Source organism: Pollicipes pollicipes, unplaced genomic scaffold (genome assembly GCF_011947565.3).
Source record: "Pollicipes pollicipes isolate AB1234 unplaced genomic scaffold, Ppol_2.1 Scaffold_4881;HRSCAF=5763_pilon_pilon_pilon, whole genome shotgun sequence".
Lineage (NCBI taxonomy): Eukaryota > Metazoa > Arthropoda > Thecostraca > Pollicipedomorpha > Pollicipedidae > Pollicipes > Pollicipes pollicipes.
Window position 1 is genome coordinate 57,574,553 of NW_023596576.1, and position 15,215 is coordinate 57,589,767.

Here is a 15,215-nt window from a genome sequence, read left to right on the forward strand (position 1 = left end):
AATGCATATCTGCCCCATTTTGTCGCCCGTCTCCTTGGTCCACTTCCACGCGCATCGCGCGCATCACAATGAACGCCCTTCCCTTTCGGGTCTTTCGCAGCGCCGGTCGGGTCAAAACTTGAGCTGAAGCCAACTGGCCCTGCCGGCCCGGTCGGGTCCCTGCCGGCCGGTGGGAGGAGCCGGCCGGCCGGTGGGAGAAGCCGGCCGGCCGGTTGGAGAAGCCGGCCGGTGGGAGAAGCTGGCCGGCCGACCAGCGGCGATCCAGTTTCCCCGGTTCGCGCCGCCAGATGCACTCCGGCCCCGAATTCCGGACGAGGCATCCCGGTTTTCCGGGCCGGGAAGCTGGGTGTAACCGGGCTTCAAACTTTTCAATGTTATTTTTAAACTCTTCAGTGGACCCGATGATCACGGGCCGTTATTAAGTGCATGCACTAAGTGATCGTCGACTGCATGGCTGCCTGGGTATGTTGTCATGGGCATGTTGAGTTTGCATTAATATTTAACATGGACATTTCTAATATATAGCATATTATATTTCTATATAGCCGTTGGAAGAAGGAAGCCTCTTGAAACCATTGACTAAATGAAGAAGGTTATCATTATGTCACTCGCAAAGTAATAGAGGCCAGGTCATGTTCTTTGTGTCACACTGTGCAGCGTCACCTCTTGGGAATCACGTCATGCCCAATGTACAAAGTTGGGCATAGAGCATGTGCGCACAAAATTGGCGAATAGGGGCCGGATATGACTAACAAAACCACAACAATGTCAAAGGCCCCACTGAAAGAATCATTCCCGACAGCGGACAGGTAGTTTCCCAGTTTGTAGTTTGTAGTTTTGTAGTTTGTAATAGTTTTGAGCAGTAGTTTCCCAATTCGGGGCGTATATTATGAATGCGAGCGATGGACGGATGGATTCGAATAGGCGTAAGAGTAAATTCACGGTCTTGATAGTCGCATGAATGCCCCAGCTAGACGATTCCAAGATAATCCGCCGGCAGAGCTCAACTCTGCACAGGTTGCCTGCCAAAGTTTTGTGGGAGTGAATCGTGGCCGGTATGTGACAGGGGACTCGCATGAGCCGGCGCAGGCGAGCCCCTCCCGCTGGGCGCCGGGGCTCGCGCCCTCACCGTGCCGTCCCCCAGGCAGGTGGTGGCCCGGCTCAAGGAGAATCGCAAGGTGGCAGCGGCGGCGCACAACATGTGGGCGTACCGGATAGGGGGCGCGACCAGCGGCGCCTTCCAGCAGGACTGCGACGACGACGGCGAGACGCACGCCGGCGCGCGCATGCTCCACCTGCTGGAGGTGGGAGGGGCGGCCAGGCGCACGCCGCGGTCTGACGCGTCTCTAGCCGGCGGCGGGAGACGCCGACTGGCCGGCTGGTTGACGTGAATTGGACACGACGTGGGGGGGGGGGGGGGGGGGGGGTACAGGTGCAGCAGATGGTGCCGCGCAGAATCGCGGAGGCGCTTGCGCGATGGGTTGTTTTAAGAAGCTCATGGCAGAAATATGAACGTTACCCTTGCCTTTGTATCTAACCCGTCTGTTCTCGACTGGCGTTAAAGAGTCGTTTAATATGAAAAGGAAGACGTGTGCTTCTTTCTTCTTATCGAGCACATTTGCGGGACCCGAATGTTCCATAAGCGCTAGGATGCATTGCTGGTTAAGATCATCATTGCAGCACAAGGCGCAATGTTTTGATCGGCGTGGCAATCTGAGAAATGCGTATTAGGATCTGATTTCGAACCGCTTGCATGGATGGAACTGGACTCGGGAATGCTAGCTGTGATCATGACATGGCTGTGATCTTTTTATCATGGCATCGACATCGAGCGTGGCGACATTGTACGCGCGACCCTTGGAAACTGCAGCTAAGCTAAGGTTTCGCCCATTGGCTTCGGAATCATCGCCAAATGCGACCCGGTCTGAAGAATAACTTTGTCTCCATTGACATTCCTAGGATGGGTGTGGGAGATGCCGCGCTTGACAATGCTGCGGCACGTGGTCCCCGCAGTTCCCTCTGGTACACCGTCTAGCTCAAGTTTAAGCTGGCTTCAGTTTTAACGTGTCGCGTTGCTTAGGCTGCCTCAGCTGCTTGCTCTTGCACCGGCCGTGCCACATCTCAGCGGGCCGTCGAACGTCCACGCGCCGTTGGTCTGGCCCGTCTGTGTTTGGGACGTGCGCGGGCAGTAGGCCAGCGGACGTCCGCGTGCCGTTGGTCTGGCCCGCCTGTGTTTGGGACGTGCGCGGGCAGTGGGCCAGCGGACGTCCGCGTGCCGTTGGTCTGGCCCGTCTGTGTTTGGGACGTGCGCGGGCAGTGGGCCGGCGGACGTCCACGTGCCGGTGGTCTGACCCGCGTGTGTGGGACGTGCGCGGGCAGTGGGCCAGCGAACGTCCACGTGCCGTTGGTCTGGCCCGTCTGTGTTTGGGACGTGCGCGGGCAGTGGGCCAGCGGACGTCCACGTGCCGTGGTCTGGCCCGTCTGTGTTTGGACGTGCGCGGGCAGTGGGCCAGCGGACGTCCACGTGCCGTGGTCTGGCCTGTCTGTGTTTGGGACGTGCGCGGGCAGCAGGCGGAGCGCTGACCGCCGTCCCCGCTGCCGCAGATTCTGGCCGTGCGGGACGTGGTGGTGGTGGTCAGCCGGTGGTTCGGCGGCATCCTGCTGGGCCCCGACCGGTTCCGGCACATCAACAACGCCACTCGGGGCGTTCTGTTGCTGAGCGGCGTCCTCCGCCCGCCCGAAGACAAGAAGAAGCACTAGCCTGACACTTGGCGGTCGCTGGCGGAACCAGCTCGTGCGGCCCCGCGCCCGACGATGCCGGCTGGGCTGGTTGTGATGTGGTGATTGTTCGTTTACCGGTGGGCTGCGTATACCGGTGTACTACGTCTTCCGCATTACGTGCAATGCGACAGTTTTACTGATGTACTGTTACATGACAGGGTAGCTGATGGCATGGCTGCGGTCAGGCTTTGATATCTTTTTACCTCGCACGATTTGAATCATTTTGTTTATCGGAAAGGAGGAGAATATAGTGGGGACGATTGCATGCTATGGTCAATAATTGTGAAGATGTAGAACACAGTGTTGAAAGAAGTGCTTTTCAGCTGCAAAATAGCGAATTTTCGGATGATTTCCGCTGAAGCCCATCAGGCTGTGTCGAGGCCACTTCAAGCGGACCAATCACAGTGCTGTATCATTTAATCTCAAAAAGGCACAGCATTGGGAAGATCATTAACACCGTTTAGGTAAGCTAAACATCAACAAGACCCCGAAAATAACAGGTCATATAAATAACAAAATAATGCGCGCAGAAACGAGCATCGACCAACAGCTACACCGATTGCGGATATCTGGAAGCCCAGCGCAACTTGAAATGGAACGACAAGTTAGCTGCATCGGATTTATCCTGCTACGCGGGAGCGGGTGATGCTATCACTGGCAGTTCTCGAGAACAAAGAGAGGTGGCGCAGTTGACGTCATTGGGCTGAGGCGGGAAGTGTTAGACAGGTACCATAACAATAAACAACGGTGCACTGCCGTGAAGTCCTCCGAGAGTTCCCAGGCACGCCAACACGCGCGCTGTCTTGCGCAGCGCCTCCCCTCCACGTGCAGATCACCCTGCGCGCGCCGTCTGCGGCGCCGGCGTCGGCAGGGACGGGCCTCTCCGGTCGGGGCATGCTGCGGGCCCATCGCCGGGCGCCGAGCGGCCGGCCCGGCATCAGGCCGCCAGCTCGAACCACACTTCGTTCTTGCGGTTCCAGAACTTCACCAGGAGGTCGTAGTTGACGCTGGGGGCGCGGAGGGGCGGTCAGCGACGCGAGGCGGTGGCGTGGTCAAATTACTGGTGCGGAGCAAATAAGTAGTCTGCCCAACATTCAGTACCTAGTTATAGTTTTGTGGAGATTTCACGTTTTGTGCCTCATTTCCTCTGCATTTGTTGTCCCCTGAACCTACAAAATGTGACGACGCACCACTTTGTAACTACCAGTTTCTAGCCATGCGTTGTTTGCATGATTGTCTTATTTTGGATGTAGACGGACATTTGCGTGCATCCAAACCGTCGATGACGTCCGCCATCGCTAACTTTGCCGTCATGGGTCACTTTCGCGTTTGATCAGTGAGATGGCGAACGCTTTTTCTGTGATTATCTGTGATCGGTGGCATGCGCGGTTATTGATGGCAATCAAAATGACGAAACACAGCCTGGTAATTTCCTTGCGTCGCTGCCCATCTGCTGTGTGATTAGCCTCCACTCGCGGGACGTCTGTTCGCCATCATTCGTATCTGTTTTCGACGGCCGCCGGGCATTCAGAGATCGGGAGGTAATGCCGCGCAGCAGCGTGTGCCACCGTAATCTTCTGAAAATCGTCGCTTCTGCTCTCGAATACAAACCAGGCACCACCATGGTCCGTGTTTTTGGTGACCAAAGGCAGGAGCTCTTGTCTCATTTTAAGTGCCCTGACTTTTTGACTGGTCTACTGACGATGCTTTAGCCATAAGTCGAAGGTTGTCTTCTAGTGTCTCTTGCGCCGCTATTGGTCACTAACCCCAGCCTGCTCACAGGGTGCTAGTCCAGCTGCATTGCGGCACATACTCTCCTCACTGGCCCATGCTGCCGGCACGAGAGGCCCACCACAACACGGGCGCCGGGCAGCCTCTGCCCTTCGGCCCGCCTGCCATGGCGGATAGTAACAGCTGAGGCTGACCTGTAGTACTTGGTGAAGTCGATGCCCTGCAGGCCCTGCTCGCGGCTGATCTTCTCGAGGAGGAACGCCGCCCGGTCCCAGCCGCGTCGGTACAGCACGAACCCGCCGAACCGTCTGCAACGGGGCGCAGCTGGGTGACGCCCTGGGGAGCGATTCGAGGTCATGCTGACCCCGGTGACCGCGCCAGAACCTCAGCCACCCGGTCCGTAGTCGCCATGCTGGGCTCCTGTAGCCCAATTCAGCAGGGAGTGGGCTAGCCGGGTTCAGCAGGGCGACTGTGGTCCGGGTGACCGAGATTTATGGTGGAGTGCTGGAACCTTCGGCAGTCGCCCTACGTTCAAGCGGGGCTGTCACTTTCTACAGTCTCGGGGACCTGCGTTCTTTCAATGTTGACCTCAGCCCACCCAACCCCCCCCCCCCTAAAACCCATCTGAGCACCCTTAATGCATCTGGGCAAAAAAGGAACGCCGGGCCGAAGAAATGCAGGAATGTGGTTGTAGCTACAAGTATTAAGTGCATCAAGTACTCAGACACTTAAGTATTGAAATCTTGGCAATCTCCTACCAAAAAGTATTCTGTAGCCACTTCATGTTTTTGTCATGCCAGCTCATTCATATGGTAGGTCAGTCAGCAAACGTTCCGCAAGTTTTGCACGTAGTAGCACCTGAACTGGAATAAAGAACAACTGGCCGCAATATGCGGCAGCTTTTAAAGCACAGGATGACCAAGGCATGAGTTAACCCATGTTTTCCGCAACAGCGGCAAGTGGATTTGTCGCACAGTCGTGACAGATGGTATTCAGCTGCCAATCAAATGGCGAAACACGATTAGCGACAGCGGGCTCCGCGCCCATCAAACCGTGACAAGCAAAGCGGCTCCAGATGAGCTGCTTGGCGGGCCAGGGTGTGCAACAGCTGAACCTGCTGCGGGTGAGATTGTACGGCCGATTGTCCACGATGATGCGCTCTATTTTGACAGCAATTTTTTACGATTGTGTTAATGTTTTGCTTTAACATCGAGGACGTAATGAAGTGGTCGAGATTCAGCCAGATGTTAAGTTTTGGGGGTAGGTTAGCGTAACGCTATGGGCTCAGCCCCCCCCCCCCTTCTATGAAAATATGCCTTAAAAAGTGACACCCCTGTGTGACAGTGACACCCCAGGAGCACCTTGAGCACCGATGAACCCGTGTTACGGTCACCCCATATCCTGGTCACTCCGAGCCAGCACCACCCTGGTCGCTCTGAGCCAGCCCATCCCATATCCTGGTCACTCCGAACCAGCACCATCCCTGGTCGCTCTGAGCCAGCCCCCCCCGTGTCCTGGTCACCCCGAGCCAGCACCACCCCTGGTCACTCTGAGCCAGCCCACCCCATCCTGGTCACTCCGAGCCAGCACCAACCCTAGTCGCTCTGAGCCAGCCCACCCCGTGTCACTCCGAGCCAGCGCCACCCGTGCACTGGTCACTTTGAGTCCTGACCACCCCTTCCCTGGACACCCCATGCACTGGTCACCCCGGGCCGTGGCCACCCGAGCCGCGGCAGTGCCTGGCCGGTCCGGTCTGCCGCTCCCCCTCCCTCCCCGCACCCGCTCTCCGTCACAGCCGACGTCCACTCACCGGACCACGAACGTCTTGGCCGGCCACAAAGTGAGCTCAACGTTCGGGTCGTCGGGCGTCGGCGGGCTGCTCTGGAGCGCCCTCGGGATGTAGAAGCACATGTTGTAGGTGGGGTACTCGGAGTAGGCGTCGAACCGGTTCGTCAGCGGCAGCGTCATCTGGATCTTCTCGTCTGCGGGCGCCGTGTCGGTGTCAGCGGACGCTGATCAGCGTCGGTGCGGTGCGGGAGGGGAACGCCGTCACAGGCTATGTTCCGGCCATCACTGGCTCAATATCTGAACGGATTCACGCGTGGCAGGCAAGTAATGTGTCATCATTCACTCGCCAATTCATTCATCATTCCACCGTTTCACTTTCGAAAATGTCACCCGCTGAATTAGTGTCCGTTGAATGGCGTAAACAATGAAATAGGATACCAGGTTTATCAGGCTAAGAAGGCATTATCTAACTGCACCTCCCCGAAATACCTTCCGGCCATGACAGACCAATGGTGCAGGCGTTGCATACGAGCAACTGCAGGCAGGTCCACATCTTGGTAGTGATTCCGTGTGTGTTTAGTGTTGGAACACTCGAAGTCTTGGTCGGTGTTCACGAACATCGCTCCAGCACGCTGCGATGGTGTGTCTCAAATTCGGCGCGCCTAAGCCGATACAACTTGGCCTATGCAAACTGCGCAGACGGATGCTTGTGTTATTTGTGACTGATATCCTGCCATTTGCATATCCTGCCATAGCATTTGCGTTGTTCCACAATTTGCTTACAGTCTCCAAAACTGCAAGCCATCTCACCGTAAATCCTCTGGATTTCACCTGCTGAAATTGCCAGGCCCGGCTGATGCCAGAGCCATGTGTAAGAGGTACAGTCACCCAGTCCTAAGACTCTCTCCCCATGCTGGCAGCCAATGATCGGTGACGTCACATGCCAGGGGTGAGTTCGCTTTGCAGGCCAGTTACGAATGTCCCGCCTCTGGCCAGAACCCGTAAAAACAATTTCCCATAGAACTCGGTCAACAACATGTATGTGCGAAATTGGCGTGCGAACCTTACAGTAATGAGCCTGCGTCTGTCAAACTCTCACAGACTGCTGGCTTTCCCACTTTCAGTTTCCAGGTGGAGCCGGTGGTGAGCATGACCCGCGATAGCACGCCAGCTGGGTGTCTCCAGAACGGACGAGATGTGACCGCTGCGGCGGAGATCACCCACTAGCCGGGCTGCGAAGTGAAGCGCTCTTCGCACCCCGTTTAGATGACACGCGACCGTTTCGCTTCAGGATGGACAGGCAGTGGAGGATGTGAGGAAGACGCGGCTTTTGACAACGAGTTTTAGAACTTCAGGGGTAAAGTAATGTCGCATTTTGAACAGGGATACGATGACTGCATCACAGCGCCGAACGAATGATGAGATGTGAGGTTCCCAGTTGACGTAGCAGAGGCGTGTTTTGCATGAGTTGGGCAATTGACGTGATGCATTGCACCTGATGAGCAAGTCTGCCTTTTGGGGTTTAGTTTAAGGCTGTTTAACTGAAACCAGTTTTAAAGGCACTAAACGAACTCCCCGACCCGGGTTTTCGGGTTAGACAGGCCCACGACATGGGGCGTGGCGGAGTCAAGGAGTCGGATGTCATTGTCGTAGGATAGCAGACGGCCGTAGGGCAAGAAGCTGTATAGAGATGTGTCATTGAAGAAGATGAGGAACAGGATTGGGTCGATAAGGCATTGCTGGGTCTCCTGTCGGATAAGGGTAGAGTGACCGAGACACCACTAAGCACCTGCTTCCGACCGCCCAGGTAGTCCCGGAACCATTCCGAGGACACCCCACACCATTCCAGCTTGCTCGGACGACGCCATGACCAACGCTGTCGAACGCCTTGCTATGGTCAATCGTCGTTATCGACGCGTCATGGCCGTTGTCGCCAGCTCTTGTCAGCCAATCGACAGCGTCGATTAGGGCGCCCTCTGTCGAGTGACAGGGATGATTAGCATATTGTGATGGCGTCAATCAGTTTATGGTTGAAAAATGGTAAGAAGTGAGCTGCGAGCAGACGACTCTCTCCGTAATTTTCGACGTACAGAGAGAATATAAATGGGTCGAAGGTTATTCATATCTGAACGATCGCCCGACTTGAATACTGGGGCAACGTGCGCGATCTTCCAGGCAGACGGAAAAGTCTGTGATGTCATAGACAAGGTGATAAGCTATTAAATTTGAGCCTCGATTACAGGAGGGTGTTTTTTCATTGCATGGAGAGGTACGCCATCGACGCCGACAGTCCTCGACGCGCCGATTTTGTCGATGGCTGCAGAGAGCTCTGAGAGAAGCTGGGTGTACGGAGAACGCTGAGGCCTACCCACGCTGCGGGCGCGATTCAGCTTGGGTCGTAGCCGCACCGCCACGCACCGCCGCCGCCTCCGCAGCGGCGCTGGGGTCAACGGCGGGCAAGTGTGCGTTGAGTGAATCCGCCCGGTTGCCCGTGTCGGGATCGGGTGTGTCACGCCCTCTTGCTGGCTGCAGTCCGAACTGCTTAATGCGGCTTCAGGGGCCTCGCCACCCGGCAGCAGACCGCTACACGGGTACGAGCCGGAGTGATCAGTCTCGTCAGTTTGTTACGGCATCGCTGGTGCACGCGGCGCGCCTCTGCGGTACGGTAGCGCTCCCGCGTCTCGCGGGCGTAGTCGCACCTCTCCATCTTCTGTACCTCCACGCAGTCATGAGCAGCCAGTTTGCCATGACGTCACACTGGTGGCCAGGTAATGAGCGTCGGCTGCGACGTCCCATACTATCACAAATGTCTCCACCTTATGACCGTCGGAGCCAGCGGCGCGCAGTGTTCCGATCGGCCAGCAGCAGACTCTGGTTGAACGCGCCCCAGTCGACGCGCTTCCAAGGTCGCACGGCGGTGGTGAATGACCGTCGGCGCTCCCTGCGGACGGGAGCGCAGAGTGCGACCAGTTGGTGGTCCTCCAGTCTCAAGGAGAACTTCGGCTGAGTTCCGGAGACCGGTCACACTGGCGATGATCAGGTCTAGCAGTGCTGGCGTCGTGGGGTGGCTTGTCGACCAGCTGTTTGCGGCTCATGACGGTCATGAGAGTTTAAAAGCCGGGCAGCCCGGGTAGAGGAGACTGCTGTTGTGGTTTCCCAGGACGAAAACCGGCTTTCCAGTGGCGACGGCGACCTTAAGCTGGTCTCAAACGGTCTCCAGGCATCGGGACGTTGGTCCTCCCGGAGGTCGGTAGGTGGCGCCGATCATCACCGCGGCGGCCGGGGCAGCTCACCGAGAGCCGCGGGGATTCTATCCAAGGATCGGTATCGCCCAGGCTGGATCTGCTGGGCTGTGGTCGGCCGGACGACACCGCGGTCAGACCCCAGTATGCTGAGACCCGACAATGGCAGCAGCCTGTCGAGTACATCGCGCGTGAGCCAGGTCACAAACACACACGGGATGTCCATGTGGTGTTTCTGCAGGAGCTGGTGACCTCGTCCAGTCGGGGTGTCAGCGATCGGGCACCGACATGCCCTGTAATATCGATATCGATGCCCCTTGGGGCCCGTGGGCTCAGCCGCGCCGCCGCGGGCGCACGCTCACGGTTATCCACGGCACGGTTCACCTGGCGGGCTGCACTGGCGTCTGTGGCCGGTGCGCTAGATAGGTGCGTGATTTATGTTAGCACTGTCTGATTAGGGTGGGTAACCGAAAATTGATTCCAACATAATTGCTACCGAGCAACCAAACGCATATTATCGTTGTGAAATGGTAACTTATCGTTCAACTCCAAGATGGTTTTGGCTCGATACAGCTATGTTAAGAAACAAACCGTTTAAAACGGGCCACTGCAGCACGTTTGAGGGCAGCCATCTGGATTTGGGGATTTGTATTGCTTTCTGTGTGTATTGTCGATGACGATCATGTTCCGAAAATTATCAAAGATAAACCAGGGTGAACGGGCTTATAAACACCGATCATTTCCTCCGAGATTTTTTGTTGTTTGTGACATCAATCAGCATTCCGAACATTTTCCGCCGTTCCCGATGATTATCTCAGATTATAGCCCGCCCAAGCGCGGCCCCAATTCCCGAGAAGAGCTAACAGGCTCATAAATAGCATGGGGCTCTCTTTATTGCCTTGCCGCATCGTTAGTTACCAAGTGTGGGTCATGACAGCCAAGACGAGGGCCAGAAGTGGCCTGGTAACGGAGAAGAGGTCAGAGTGTCGCCAGGTGGAGTTCTTTTTCTTTCCAGCTTCTCTCTTCCTCTTCTTTCTTTTTGTCTCTTCGCTGTTCTCCCTTTTGAAAACTATTCATGAGTTAACTTATTTCTGACGCGGGACGCAACATGCACTGCTTTAGCAGTATCACTCGTGTCACATGCTTCTGTGCAAGAGCATCAATGAACGGATACAATAGTAATAAACATCCCAGCCGATACTTATCATAACGCTGACGAGAGTGGGTCGCGCACACAACAGCGTGGGTCAAACATCTTGGGACTGCAACGCCAGTGCATAAACCGGTTGAGCAAAGCGGGAGCGTTTCACCCAGCAGTACGCTCGCCCCCGTGCCGCCACCCCTCGTGGCCTGCCCGCCCCGACGCCTGCACCGCCGCCCGCGATTCACGCCCCGTGGCTCAGAAGCGGAGGAAAGTGGGACACGACCCGGCCGTCTTGACGAGTCGGGCGCCCGTTACATCTGGGCCGCCGGTTAGTTCGGCCCTGATCGCCGCGACGGGACGCATGACCAGCCGGTGCACTGGCCGGCACGTGCGGGCCGTGCCAGATAGCATCATCGGCCGTCCGACTCGGAAGCCTTCATCCACCGCCCAACAAAAGCATTCGTGACTCCGCCATGGACACAGCTTACTCAATTATTCACGGCGTGCGGCGAGTGGCCGGATCGACGGGCTTAGTCTCCATTAAAGCGTATGACTGGCCGATCTGCTATCAGCGCCAGCCTGGGCGCTGGCCGGGCGGCGTGCGCCGCGCCTGCGCCCGCCTCCGGAACCCCCGGTGGTCCGGGAGGGCGCCCCGCCAGCTCGGCGCCGACCGAGCGCACGTGTGCCGTGGCCCACTGCCCTGCCGCCGTCGCGGTAGGTCAGCAGCGCCGCCGGGGTCACACCGACCGCCTCCGTGTCGGCGCCGTACCGCCGACAGGCGACCTGCACGTCTGGCCTCCTCCGCGTCCCAGCTTTCTCCGTGCATAGACGGGCTTTCCGAGAACGGAGGTGAGCGCGTTTCACTTTTAATGAAGGATGTCTTCGGATGAGCCGGAAGGTGCAGCTTGCCTTGCAATTGACGAGGTAATTGCATTGCATGTGTGCGGCGTCCCATTTGGAAAATGTGGTGAGTGCCGAGGCATGTCCTCCATGCCGCATCTGCTTAAGTGCGACTACAGGCGGCTTCTGAATGATGTTTGAATTTCCTATGTCCTGCGTTCCCTGCGTCGCTTCCTCGCCAAGTCCTGTTGTTTCGCCAGCTCGCTGCCCAGCCATTGTTACCTGATTCCCGTTACAGCATGCCTGTCGACGTCAGTACAGTCGTCTGATTCACTTGCTTATAGCGGATACTGTGTAGCCGAATTGCCAAAAAGAATTAAATGAATTTGGAAGCCGTGAGATCTTTCGTTTTTGGTACCGCGTCGGCACCGGCAAAAGAACACCGAGACACAAGAGTGAGCCTCGTTTGGGTTTGGTTTTAGGTACATTGCCCTATCAAGTGTGCGTTGTGCTGTACATCTCGAACCGAAACAGGCCAGACAGTCAAGACCAGACGAAGTCTCCCTTGATACAATGGTACGCTGACTGCACCCACAGGAGAAGAAAGCTGGGTGAAGAGTCAGCCAGGCTCATGACCAAATGTGTCAAAATCCTGATATGTTGGGTGCGTTTTTGTGTGTATTGTCTCTTGCGTTTGGATTTCTTGTCTCAGTTACATCTTACTATTATCAGTAAAATTGATCATGTTTGGGGGCTTGTCGGGAATTTGGCAGTCTTGGGAATATCCAGCCGTCTTTTATCTTCATCGACATAGGGACACCTTAATATGCATTTGTTTGATGAAATATTGACGGCAATGAAGCCCGAGTGTTCTGCTTGTACAGCATGCAATTCGGTTCTTGTTACTTTACATCAGAACCTTCTTCATTTTAGTAGCATAACACACCTCCCCGCAGACAACCTGTGACGTGGAATGGCGCCTCAGTGCCGTCAGTGCAACGCCACTGACACCACAAGCATGCCCTGAGCTCGCCACCGTGGCAGGCGTCCCCGGTGTCGGTCCTGGCCGATGGCCTGCCGGTCCGCGTATGGTGGCCCGGCAGGCTACCATACCGGACGCGGATGTCATCGGCTCTGAGCGCTGACATAGTCAGCGTAGTCGCTAGCTCTCCTAGCTGGGGAGTTGCGCAGCGAAATGTGCCGGGCATTGAAGTGCTGTACGCGATTGCAGTGGGTCATGTCAGCATCTAGAGATCATGCCAGTCGAGAATAGAGCCCGCAGGAGCTCTATTCCTCTCCCCAGGAGCAGGGCCGGCCGCATGACTGAGGCTGGCCCTGGATCAGTCATGTAGGCGCGGCTCTGCGCCTACATGACTGGGGCTGCAGCGCGAGCACGCCGTCGGCTCACCTCTGCTGTTCTCGCCGGAGAAATACTTGAAGAGCCGGTCGAACATGAGCTTGGTGCGGTTCCACTGGACAGCCTCTTCTTCGACGGGCTCGACGGTGACTGGCTCGGCCGTGCATGCCCAGCGCTGCGACGGGTAGTGTCGGACCTCGTAGCCTGCTTCCTGCCGCGTCCAGAACGGCGAGCGCGTCATTCAGGGCCGCCGCCGCCTTGCCGCAGTCCACGTGCCGGCCATTCGTGTATGGTGGGAACGCGGCAGCTTTTTGATCTCACAATCCCAATAAAGTGAGCTCCACAGCGACCCTTTAGGTGCCGTGACCTGGACAGTGATAAACCTGTGCGAGCGGTAAGGGATGGGAAAAGCTGATTAACCCGTTTGCGACATTACCACCAAAGTCGTAAATAACCAACGTGGAGAAAACAGCACAGCGTCACTTCCGCTGCCCGGCGCCGCCTTGTCCGACGCCTCAGGCCAGCTATTTGTTTCACCAATCCACTACCATCCATCACCTGCACCATTTAGCCCCGTCAAAATCTCATGAGCTTAATGCTACAAGCGCCGCGATATTTCTTGCCCACGCACAGTACCGCCTTGGCGTGCAGACCATACAGCAGCACAATCCCACACAAGCCCGCCGCTCTCCATGGACGTTGCAAGCGTCCTAGACGCTTGAATTTTATCAGCCGTCCCCACTTGTTACCATTCACTGGCCGAAATCCCGTAAAGATCTCGAAAGGGCATATATATATATATATATATATATATATATATATATATATATATATATATATATATATATATGTAAAGGAAACTAGGAAACTACACTGTCGCACGATTCAGCAAAGAGTTCAAGACGAATCCGAGGCTGTTTCTTCTTCCTTTAGCATACCTCATTTTTATTGATGACCGTGTTGGGCGCGTAGTCGAACTCCGGGATGAGCTCGGTGACGCGATCGGAGACAGTAGCTAGGTCGATGTTCTCGCCTATGTTCTTGGTGACGGCCGTGTACAGTTTGTCCGAGACGCCCGAGAACCAAGTGCCCAGCGAGTCGAGGATCGAGCCGACCTGGGACTCTTCGGCCGGCTCGCCGCCAGCCCCTGGCGGTGAGGTCTCCTGCCAAACAGGCGCAGGGTCAGGGGCTCCGCGGCACATGGTCTTCTCGCGCCACAGGTATAGGGGTCAGTGTCCTCCGTGGCGCAGGTATGGGGTCAAGATCATCCTTTGGCGCAGATACGGGGCCAGGGTTCTCCCGCGGCACTGGTACGGGGTCAGGATCCTCCTGCGGTACAAATACGGGGACCAGAGTCCTCCCGCGGGACAGGTGCGGGGTCAGGATCCTCCTGTGGTACAGATATAGGCCAGGGTCCTCCTGCGGCACAGGTACGGTGTAAGGATCCTCCTGCGGTACAGATTCGGGGTCAGGATCCGCCTGCAACACAGGTACGGGGCCAGGTTCCATCTGTGGTACAGGTACGGGGTCAGAATCCTCGTGCGGTACAGATTCGGGGTCAGGATCCGCCTGCAACACAGGCACGCGGTCAGGATCCACCTGCAACACGGGTGCGGGGTCGGGTTCCATCTGTGGTAAAGGTACGGGGCCACGTTCCATCTGTGGCACAGGTACGGGTCCAGGATCCTCCTACGGTACAGATGCGTGGTACCCTCCTCCACCATCTGACCTCGGTTCTACTGAGGGCACGGGCACAGGACCAGGGCCTTGCCGCGGAAAAACACCGATTCAATATGTTCTGTTTTCCATATGCGCGTAGCGTGCTCGGCTTCCGCATATCAGATCTGGGCTCAATTACCTGCTGACGTCATCGGCTCTGAGCGCTGACATAATTAGCGTAGTCGCTAGTTCTCCATGGGGAGTTGCGCAGCGAAATGTGCCGGGCACTGGAGTGCTGCAGGCGATTACAGTGGGTCATGTCAGCATCTAGAGATCACGTCAGTCGAGAATGGAGCCCCTAACTCGCACGTGGAGGCCGAGCGCGCCCCAGCTGAGCTATGTTGCCGTCTCTCCTTCGGACTCCCAATCAGCGCAGATTCAGGGCGCTCTCGCTGTGTTGATTTGGAAGGCGGAGGCTCCATAGAAATGGTTTTGTTTACGCCAAACGTGACTGCCTGGGTCTTTACCGCCAGGCCTCTCGCGCGGAGTACGGCAGGGAAACCGAAGTTCATGATGTAGAGTCACGACCTCAGGACTGTTTCGTCACGATAGCTGAATACGCCACGACGTCCTGTGTGGGTCGCCGTTCGGTACAATGAGCTCTCACGCGGTA

The 15,215-nt window shown here is 56.5% G+C and overlaps 2 protein-coding genes across 2 annotated transcripts; one reads left to right on the top strand and one right to left on the bottom strand.

The window, feature by feature from the left end:
* The first annotated feature begins 641 nt into the window (after positions 1–641).
* On the top strand, positions 642–3,046 carry LOC119101017 (protein IMPACT-like). The gene is made up of 2 exons (XM_037224260.1): positions 642–1,304; positions 2,605–3,046. The coding sequence occupies exons 1-2, from the start codon at positions 1,200–1,202 to the stop codon at positions 2,758–2,760; spliced, it is 261 nt and encodes an 86-aa protein (XP_037080155.1). The 5' UTR covers positions 642–1,199; the 3' UTR covers positions 2,761–3,046.
* Positions 3,047–3,180: 134 nt separating this feature from the next.
* On the bottom strand, positions 3,181–14,773 carry LOC119100647 (heme-binding protein 2). The gene is made up of 7 exons (XM_037223724.1): positions 14,742–14,773; positions 14,383–14,452; positions 13,822–14,046; positions 12,935–13,094; positions 6,323–6,494; positions 4,707–4,820; positions 3,181–3,788 (listed from the first exon to the last, which is right to left on the bottom strand). The coding sequence occupies exons 1-7, from the start codon at positions 14,771–14,773 to the stop codon at positions 3,719–3,721; spliced, it is 843 nt and encodes a 280-aa protein (XP_037079619.1). The 3' UTR covers positions 3,181–3,718.
* Positions 14,774–15,215: the final 442 nt, after the last annotated feature.